General features: G+C 47.8%; 1 protein-coding gene across 1 annotated transcript; it reads right to left on the reverse strand.

Moving 5' to 3' along the window:
* Positions 1-1,472: 1,472 nt before the first annotated feature.
* On the reverse strand, positions 1,473-10,575 carry LOC113876126 (myeloid cell surface antigen CD33-like). The gene is made up of 6 exons (XM_027514985.1): positions 10,096-10,575; positions 9,611-9,889; positions 9,299-9,343; positions 7,577-7,673; positions 5,861-5,942; positions 1,473-1,964 (listed from the first exon to the last, which is right to left on the reverse strand). The coding sequence occupies exons 1-6, from the start codon at positions 10,154-10,156 to the stop codon at positions 1,794-1,796; spliced, it is 735 nt and encodes a 244-aa protein (XP_027370786.1). The 5' UTR covers positions 10,157-10,575; the 3' UTR covers positions 1,473-1,793.
* Positions 10,576-10,874: the final 299 nt, after the last annotated feature.

Here is a 10,874-nt window from a genome sequence, read left to right on the forward strand (position 1 = left end):
CCAGAATTCTCCTTGGTTGTCTCTTGCATCATTCTTAGGGTTTATAGTTGTGAACAGAGGGCAAAAGCTGGGAAAGGCAACAGGAACCATACAGCTTGAAAAGCCTAAATATTTACTAAAGAAAGCTGAGTGCTGAAGAATTGATGCTTTTGAACTGTGGTGTTGGAGAAGACTCTTGAGAGTCCCTTGAACTGCAAGGAGATCCAACTAGTCAAACCTAAAAGAAATCAGTCCTGAATATTCATTGGAAGGACTGATGCTGAAGCTGAAGCTCCAATACTTTGGCTACCTGATGCGAAGGGCTGACTCACTGGAAAAGACTCTGATGCTGGGAAAGATTGAAGCCAGGAGGAGAAGGGGATGACAGAGGATGAGATGGTTGAATGGCATCAACAACTAGATGGACATGAGTTTGAGCAAGCGCCTGGAGTTGGTGATGGACAGGGAAGCCTGGCATGCTGCAGACCATGGGATCACAAAGAGTCAGACATGACTGAGCAACTGAATTGAACTGAAGCCCACTTGCCTTCTTCTTACCACCTTCCAGAATTCTCCTTGGTTGTCTCTTGCACCATTTGGGGGATTTATAGTTGTGAACAGAGGGCAGAAGCTGGGAAATGCAACAGGAACCATACAGCTTGAAAAGCCTAAATACTTACTATTTGTCTCTTTACCAAAAAGTCTCCTGACTGCTGACCTGGAATATCAGGTTGAGAAGCTTGCAAATTCTTCTGTTGGATTAAGGAGAGAGAACCGTCTTTTGCTTATGGTCAGCTCTAAGCTTTAGGAAATTCTCTAAATGGCATTATTTGATTTTGCCTATAGCAGGAGTAGTAGGAGGTAGAGAGGATGGAAAAGGAAAATTCAGGAATGGAGAGAGATGATGCTGGAGGTCAAGTCAGGTAAGGGATCCAAGGGAGAGTTTTGAGTAAGAGAGAGGCTGACAAATGTAACCAATGTGGTACCCAGGGACAGGACCGACCCAGCTCAGGGTGAAATGTGCAGACAAAATAATAATGTTGCCCACCATCAAGCCATCAGCCACAGAAGCCTGCCCCACTGCTGTGCCCTGAGGAGAACTCAGGATGGAGAAAAACACAGTACTTGCCCTAGATTATTAAAATGCATATCTAAGGAATAATTTCCAATGGACTCAGACTTTTGCATCCTCCCATACATAGAAAAGCACTAAAATCATTACATTGAGGTATCTGATTTTTGTGATTAGCAGTGATATTTTTGATGTTCAGTTACACGTTTGTTTTCAGCAAAAACGTTTGCCTATATATCCTGGCTCCTCCCTACCTCTACAGAGCAGTTCCTCAGAGCTATCTGAAAGGCTGTCTCCCAAGCTATAGTCCTAGGTAAGATCCCCAAATAAAGCATAACTCACAACTTTCAGGTTGTGTGTGTTTTTGTGTGTGTGTGTGTGTGTTTTTTCAGCCAAAAGTCACAATGTATCAAGACTTCTGTTGCATATTTCATACTTCCATTTAATCCTTACAACAGCCCTGTGAGGCTGGACTTCTCATGTTTGTTTCAACAAAGCATGGTGGATGGGGGTCAGGGTAGGTGGGTCACAAGATGCTACTTTCTTAATAAATGAAAGAGCATGGATGTGATCCCAGGTCTCTGTGATTGCAAAGCCTAAGACATATAGCAGGAAACTTGCAGGCAGTAGTTCATGAACCCACTGCTGATGGGGATGTTAGGTCTCCAAGAATCAGCCTGTGGGTCCTCCTTCCCACAGGAAGTGACGTCCTGACGCTGAGGCTCATACTGCCTTCGGTGCCTCACTTGATCCTGATCTCTGCGTATTCTGAGTGAGGGCTCTCCTGAGGCTTCTCCCCACGGAAGATGATGGAGGAATAATGCAACTCCTGCTCCAACTCCAAAGAGGGGGTGGTCCCTGCATAATTTGTGGGGTCAGAAGATTCCTCTGACTTGGACTCCTGCTGGTGATCCTGTGCAGAGAGCAAAGAAAGGGGTCACATAAAGGTAGTTTGGGGATGAGAAGGCAGAGAGGGCCCATGAAGTGAATTTGACTTTGGGACAAGCATTTATTCATTCTTCCATTCTGTTATTAAACATTTCTCAAGGTTCTGTTTATGCAATCATCCAACAGATGTAAGGCTACAGATTGTTTTCCAACTCTACAGAACACTCACATAGACCTATGTAGAAAATAATATTATGTTACTGGCTCAGGGATTGAATCCACGTCTGCCTCTCCAGCACTGTAGGCAGATTCTTTACCACTGAGCCACCTGGGAAGCCCTATGTAGAAAATATTATTATGTAACAACAGGGAAACTCTCAAAGAAGGTAGCTACTTCCCAATGATAGGGACAGAATGAAGGACAGAACAGGTGATTAAACAGTTAATCCCACTAGAGGATTGTAAGTAGAAAAATATGGGAGACCCCTGTAAGTTAATGATTACTCGAGAAAACAGATTTCAGTTTGGTTCAGTCAGTCATGTCCGACTCTGCAACCCCATGGACTGAAGCACACCAGGCCTCCCTGTCCATCACCAACTCTCGGAGTTTACTTAAATTCACGTCCATTGAGTCATCCAACCATCTCATCCTCTGTTGTCCCCTTCTCCTCCTGCCTTCTATCTTTCCCAGCATCAAGGACTTTTCAAATGAGTCAGTTCTTCCCATAAGGTGGCCAAAGTATTGGAGTTTCAGCTTCAGCATCAGTCCTTCCAATGAATATTCAGGACTGATTTCCTTTAGGATGGACTGGTTGGATCTCCTTGCAGTTCAAGGGACTCTCAAGAGTCTTCTCCAACACCACAGTTCAAAAGCATCAATTCTTCGGCACTCAGCTTCTTTATAGTCCAACTCTCACATCCATACATGACTATTGGAAAAACCATAGCTTTGACTAGATGGACCTTTGCTGGCAAAGTAAAGTCTCTGCTTTTTAATATGCTGGCTAGGTTGGTCATAACTTTTCTTCCAAGGAGCAAGCGTCTTTTAATTTCACGGCTGCAGTCACCATCTGCAGTGATTTTGGAGCCCCCAAAATAAAGTCTGACACTGTTTCCACTGTTTCCCCATCTATTTGCCATGAAGTGATGGGACCAGATGCCATGATCTTCGTTTTCTGAATGTTGAGCTTTAAGCGAACTTTTTTACTCTCCTCTTTCACTTTCATCAAGAGGCTCTTTAGTTCTTCTTCATTTTCTGCCATAAGAGTGGTGTCATCTGCATATCTGAGGTTATTGATATTTCTCCCGGCAATCTTGATTCCAGCTTGTGCATCATCCAACCCAGTGTTTCTCATGATGTACTCTGCATATAAGTTAAATAAGCAGGGTGACAATATACAGCCTTGACGTACTCCTTTTCCTACTTGGAACCAGTCTATTTGTTCCATGTCTAGTTCTAACTGTTGCTTCCTGACCTACATACAGATTTCTCAAGAGGCAGGTCTGGTATTCCCATCTTTTTAAGAATTTTCCACAGTTTGTTGTGGTCCACACAGTCAAAGGCTTTGGCATAGTCAATAAAGCAGAAATAGGTGTTTTTCTGGAACTCTCTTGCTTTTTCAATGATCCAACGGATGTTGGCAATTTGATCTCTGGTTCCTCTGCCTTTTCTAAATCCACCTTGAACATCTGAAGTTCACGGTTCACATACTGTTGAGGCCTGGCTTGGAGAATTTTGAGCATTACTTTGCTAGTGTGTGAGATGAGTGCAATTGTGCAGTAGTGTGAACATTCTTTGGAATTGTCTTTCTTTGAGATTGGAATGAAAACTGACCTTTTCCAGTTCTGTGGCCACTGCTAAGTTTTCCAAATTTGCTGGCATATTGAGTGTAGCACTTTCACAGCATCATCTTTTAAGATTTGAAATAGCTCAACTGGAATTCCATCACCTCCACTAGCTTTGTCCGTAGTGATGCTTCCTAAGGACCACTTGACTTCACATTCCAGGATGTCTGGCTCTAGGTTGGTGATCACATCATCGTGATTATGTTGGTTGTGAAGATCTTTTTTGTACAGTTCTTCTGTGTATTCTTGCCACCTCTTCTTAATATCTTCTGCTTCTGTTAGGTCTGTACCATTTCTGTCCTTTATTGTGCCCATCTTTGCATGAAATGTTCCCTTGGTATCTCATAATTTTCTTGAAGAGATCTTTAGACTTTCCCATTCTATTGCTTTCCTCTATTTCTTTGCACTGATCACTGAGGAAGGTTTTCTTATCTCTCCTTGCTATTCTTTGGAACTCTGCATTCAAATGGGTATATGTTTCCTTTTCTCCTTTGCCTTTAACTTCTCTTCAATTCACAGCTACTTGTAAAGTCTCCTCAGACAACCATTTGCCTTTTTGCATTTCTTTTCCTTGGGGATGGTGTTGATCCCTGCTTTCTGTACAATGTTAGGAACCTCCGTCCATAGTTCTTCAAGCACTCTGTCTATCAAATCTAATCCCTTGAATCTATTTGTCACTTCCACTGTATAATCGTAAGGGATTTGATTTAGGTCATACCTGAATGGTCTAGTGGTTTTCCTTACTTTCTTCAATTTAAGTCTGAATTTGGCAATAAGGTGTTCATGGCCTGTGCCACAGTCAGCTACCCGTCTTGTTTTTGCTGACTGTATAGAACTTCTCCGTTTTTGGCTGCAAAGAATATAATCAGTCTGATTTTGGTATTGACCATCTGGTGATGTCCATGTGTAGAGTCTTCTCTTGTGTTGCTGGAAGAGGGTGTTTGCTATAACCAATGCATTCTCTTGGCAAAACTCTATTAGCCTTTGCCCTGCTTCATTCTGTACTCCAAGGCCAAATTTGCCTGTTACTCCAGGTATTTCTTGTCTTCCTACTTTTGCATTCCAGTCCCCTATAATGAAAAGGACATCTTTTTTGGGTGTTAGTTCTATAAGGTCTTGTAGGTCTTCATAGAACCGTTCAACTTCAGCTTCTTCAACATTACTGGTTGGGGCATAGGCTTGGATTACTGTGATATTGAATGGTTTGCCTTGGAAATGAACAGAGATCATTCTGTCTCTGCAGTTTTTGAGATTGCATCCAAGTACTTCATTTCAGACTCTTTTGTTGACTATGATGGCTACTCCATTTCTTCTAAGGGATTCTTGCCCACAGTAGTAGATATATAGTGGTCATCCAAGTTAAATTCACCCATTCCAGTGCATTTTAGTTCACTGATTCCTAAAATGTCCATGTTCACTCTTGCCAGCTCCTGTTAGACCACTTCCAATTTGCCTTGATTCATGGACCTCACATTCCAGGTTCCTATGCAATATTGCTCTTTACAGTATCAGACCTTGCTTCCATCAGCAGTCACATCCACAACTGGGAATTGTTTTTGCTTTGGCTCCGTCTCTTCATTCTTTCTGGAGTTAGTTTTCCACTGATTTCCAGTAGCATATTGGGCATCCACTGACCTGGGGAGTTCATCTTTCAGTGTCCTATCTTTTTGCCTTTTCATGCTGTTCATGGGGTTCTCAAGGCAAGAATACTGAAGTGGATTGCCATTCCCTTCTCCTGCTTAACCACAAACCAAGCAGGCTTGCTTAGCAACAAAACCATGCAAAAGAAGCCCATGACCTGTCCCTCAAACAATAAAACAATGGTGTGATTGTGTGGTGTGGCATGAACCCTCCTCTTAGGAACTATAATAACTGTCTTTTCCATGGAAATCATCTCCTGATTTGTCTGCCTCACATATTTGAATAATAATGAATCCTACAGTTTCAAACAAGCAAGAAGGGGAAGAGAAAGAGCTCATTTCTGGACATGCTGAAAGGAGCATGGCCATGGGCCACCCCACGCACTGGGGGGATACACAGGGCAGGCTGCATTGCCAGGGTCCCCATGTCACTCACCAGGGAAGCTGGCTCTGCGGCAGAGTAGATGTCCTCCATGTCCACTGCGGTCTTGGCTACCTTCTTCCTGTAGATCTTCACTCTGATGAGAGAGAGGGTTTGTGACACAGGGTCACTCTTTTGAGGCTGGAGTGAGTGCTTAATGCAGGTCAAGTGTAGGGCCAATATATCCAAAGACAAATATATCCAAAGAAAACCATAATTCAAAAAGATGCATGCACCCCAATGTTCATTGAAGCATTATTTAAAATAGCCAGGGCATGGAAGCAACTTAAATGTGCCTTGACAGAGGAATGGATAAAGAAGATGTGGTACTTGTATACTATGGAATATTGCATGCATGCATGCTAAGTCACTTCAGTCGTGTCCAACTGTTTGCGACCCTCTGGACTGTAGCCCGCCTGGCTCTGCTTCCATAGGATTCTCCAGGCAAGAATACTGGAGTGGGTTGCCGTGCCCTCCTCCAGGGGATCTTCCCTCAGACCCAGGGACTGAATCCATGTATCTTACGTCTTCTGCATTGGAAAGTGGGTTCTTTACCAGTAGCACCACCTGGGAAGCCCTACACTGGAATATTACTGGCCATAAAAAAGAATGAAATGCCATTTTGCAGCAGCATGGATGGACCTAGAGATTATCACACTAAGTGAAGTAAGTCAGACAATTATCGGTTGCTCATTCATGTCTAACTTTTTGCAGCCCCTTGGATTGTAAATCATTAGGCTCCTCTGTCCATGGAGTTCTCCAGGAAAGAATATTGGAGTGGGTTGCCATTTCCTTCTCCAGTGGATTTCCCTGACCCAAGGATCAAATCCAGGTCTCCTGCATTGTAGGCAGATTATTTACCATCTGAGCCACTAGGGAAGCCTGAAGTCAGACAGAGAAAGACAAATATCATATGATATCACTTAAATGTGAAATCTAAAAAAAAAAAAAAAAAAAGGTACAGATGGACTTATTCACAAAACAGAAATAAAGTCACAGATGTAGAAAGCAAACTAATGGCTACCAGGGCAGAAAACAGGGGGAGGGATAGGTTGTGAGATTGGGATTGACATATACACACTACTATGCATTAATGGGCTTCCCTGGTGGCTCAGTGGTAAAGAATCTGCCTGCCAATGAAGGAGATGCAGCTTCAATCCTTGGGTTGGGAAGATTCCCTGGAGAAGGAAATGGTAACCCGCTCCAGTGTTCTTGCCTGGAGAATCCCATGGACAGAGGAGCCTGGTGGGCTACAGTCCATGGGGCCCCAAGGAGTCGGATATGACTTAGAGACTGAGCACGAGCAAGATGCATAAAATAGATAAGTAATAAGAACCTGCTGTACAGCACAGGGACCTGTGCTCAATACTCTGTAATGACTTATAAGGGAAAAGGATCTAAAAAAGAGTGGATATAGGTATATGCATAATGATTCACTTTGCTGTATACCTGAAATTAACACAACACTATAAACCAACTATACTCCAATAAAAATTTTAAAAGGGTAGAGTAAGTCCAGGAGCCTTTATCACAAAACTGTATCAAGGCCCCCACCCCCCCACCCCACCAGGTCCTGAATCTCTAGGATCAGGGCTGGGAGCACTGTCACGCCTGGCTAGGTGGCTACTAGCTGGATTCTCATTACCCCTGCAACCCCGCCCATGCTCTGGGTCCTCGAAATCCCTCCAGGCCCCTCTTCTCCTCCACTGGCCCACACCCAGCCCAGCTCACACGAAGAAGATGAGGCCGAAGCAGAGAACAAGCAGCATGGTGACGCCAGCTCCCGCGATGGCCCCCTCAGTCACTCCTGCCCCTGTCCCTGATTCCCCTGCAGACGAGAGAGACACTTGGAGAGAATTCCAACCTTGACTCCTCTCCTCAGCATGCAGAGGGGTATCCTGCCCCTCACATGCAGGGTCCAGCCGCTGGGTTCCCCCTCCCCTCTCAGAACCTCAGCCTTTTGCAGAAGGGCACAGTCTAAGCGGCATTTGCCTCTCCAGCCCACACTCTTCCAACAAACTTCAGCTCTCCTTGGAGTCAACTACTTCTCCATCCAGGGTCTCTATGTAACAGACCCCAGACCCGGCCACAGCAGAGCCATGAGGCTTTGAGCCCTGTCGACATTCCAGACAGACAGACAGCGAGTCTCTGGGGGATGCTGAAAGGCCTTGCCCCTCCTTCCTTCCAGGGAGGGTGTCTAAATCTGCTCTCTCGGCCTCTGTTGACACTGTCACTCAGAGCTCACGGTGGTGTTTTGAGCCTCCAGAAATACGTGGAAGAAAGAACCTTCTCAGACCTTCATATCAGATCCAGACGGTGTTCCTGGCCCTGCCTGGCCAAGCCTCCTGGGACCCCAACACTCAAGATGAGGTACATGTGGACATTACGTGTCAATGATTGGATGGGCACTGCTGCGAGATTGCTGATGGGGCTCACTGTCCAGTTGTCATGACCCATGGGACTAGAGCAACGAGGGGAGCGCTGGGCTCCAGAGAGGGGTCAGCATGAGGGCTGGGGTGGGGGGTGGTGCTGACAGTCAAAACATGGCCCCAAGTGACACTGGGGGGCAATGAAACCACTCTGAGTGACACTCTAATGGTGGATACGTGTCATTACATCTTTGTCCAAACCCATGAAATGTACCCCAGGTGGTACAATGGTAAAGAATCAGACTATCCATGCAGAAGACAGAACAGACGCAGGTCCCATCCCTGGATCAGGAAGAGCCCCTGGAGTAGGAAATGGCAACCCACTCCAGTATCCTCGCCTGGAAAATTCTATGGCCAGAAGGGCCTGGGCAGCTACAGTCCAGGGGGTGGCAAAGTGCTAGACGTGACTGAGCACACACGCACACATGAAACATGCAATGCCAAGAGTGAACTCTAACATCAGTCACGGACTTTGGTTGAAAAGGATGTGTCCGTGGAAGTTCACTGCAACATGTACCCTAGGAGTGGGGGGATGTTGGTGAGGGAGAGGCTGTGTGTGTGTAAGAAAGTGCAGGAAGGGCAGGGGAAGTCTCTTTATCTTCTGATCAGTTCTGCTGTGAACCTCAATGTGTTCCTCAAAATAAATTCTAATTCATAAAAAAAAAAAAGCTCACCTAGGACTTCAGTGATTGGTGAAGGATAAAGAGCATGTTTAGTCTCAATCTGTTCCTCAAAATAAAGTCTAATTTTTAAAAATGCCAGCTGAGGACTTCAGTGATTGGTGAAGGGCAAAGAGCATGTTTAGAATGGGCGGGGACGAAGATGTGGGTCACTTGGCAAGACCAAAGTTGGAGGATATTGGGGATGAGACCTAATGGGGGCTTCTGTCTCAATGCGGGACCCCGCTCAAGCCCCATGATTTGAATGTGGGTACATCATTTGAAAGTACAGCTCTGAGCCAAGCTGGCAGAGACCCCACTCCAGTCAATGCCCCATGGGGGAAGGGGAGGGGGCTCCTTCCTACCTGTGCCATCCCCTGTGCAGATATTGCCTGGGTTCCGTGAAGCATCTAGGACCGGAAGAGAGCATTTCCCTCCTCAGTTTGCCAGAGAGCCGGGAGGGGGTGGGGGGCGGGGGATGGAGAGAGACAAGTGTAGACATCCCCTCCCCCGACACACAAACCCAGAAGCCACAAAAATCCAGGCAGGATAGGCCTTATGTCCCTCTAGCCTCCTCCCCAGCCGGGCCTCCAGGACAAAAGCACCTCCCATCCCCACCTCAGCTCCCCCTGCCGGAACACCCTCAGGCCCCCCCAGCGTCCTCACCCCTCACTCACAGGTGACATTGAGCAGGATGGTCCGCTCCACCATCACCCCACTTCTGGGGAACTTCACCTGACAGGTGAGCCTGGTGCCGTGGTCCTGGGGCCGTGGGGTGAGGGTGAGCACCGACGAGAAGGGGGTCCTGGGGCCCAGGGAGCTGGGGGCAGCTGACGTCCAGGAGAAGATGGGCGGCATGGCCCGCTCACAGGCCCAGGGCACAGAGCAGGTCATGTTCCCGGGGTGGCCGGGCTCCAGGTCCCCGGGGCTGAGGAGGTGGGGCTGGTGGGTGAAGGCTGGTGAGAGGAGGGGGGAGACGGGGGATCCGGAGGAGGCTTTGAGGTGTGACCCCCCCAAGAGAAGCGTCAGGCTTCAGGGCAGCCCCTACCTCTGAGCCCCCACCTGCTTTACCCTCAGCGCCTCCCAGGAGGGGCCCCCACCCCAGCCCTGCCCTGGGGCCCCCATGACCCCCACTGTGACCTCTCCTAGATCCACTGCTTACCTGTCACATTCAAGAAGAACAGTTCAGACAGGTAACTCCATTTCATACTTCCTTTTTCCATACGAAAAAAGTAGGAACCTCTGTCGCTCTTTCTGGCATCTCTGATCTCCAGGGAGCAGTTGTTGTCCCTGGGGTCCCCGAGGAGGTGGAATCGGCCCTGGGTCTCCTTCTGAGCTTCACGGTCTAATTTGTTTGTGGCCACGGGGGCATCCTTGAGTACTTCGGCCCCTTCGCGGAACCAGAAGCCGTGAACAGGGGTAGAACCACTGCGGAAGTCGCTGGGATAGTAGACGGAGCAGGGCACGCGGACACACAAGCCCTCCTGCACCGACACGGACCACGGTGCTTTCAGCCAGTAATTCGGATCCTGAGCCAGGGTCGCTGAGGAAAATCAAGGATCAGCCAAGCCCCCGCCCCGCCGACCTCTGCCCCGCCGTCCACTCACCCGCCCACAGCAGCGGCAGCAGCAGCGGCAGCAGCAGCGGCAGCATGTCTGAGCCGGAGAGTGTCTGGGCCTCCTGTGTGTGAAAAGAGAAGGGAAGGGAGAGGGAGGTAGGGCTGCGGGGAGACCCGTGGGAAGCTGGGGAGGAGCAAGAAACTCGGTTCACAGAACAGGAACTTCAGAGCCGGAGCTCCTCCCCCTCCACACACAGCAGACAGGACACCCCTGGGCCCAGAGACCCCGGAGACCTGCCCAGAGAGGAGCAGAAAAGCAGGGGCCCCCTGTCCTGACCCCCATCTGGGGCTCGTCCCTGCAGCACCAGAGCTCGGACCTGTGA

Source organism: Bos indicus x Bos taurus, chromosome 18 (genome assembly GCF_003369695.1).
Source record: "Bos indicus x Bos taurus breed Angus x Brahman F1 hybrid chromosome 18, Bos_hybrid_MaternalHap_v2.0, whole genome shotgun sequence".
NCBI lineage: Eukaryota > Metazoa > Chordata > Mammalia > Artiodactyla > Bovidae > Bos > Bos indicus x Bos taurus.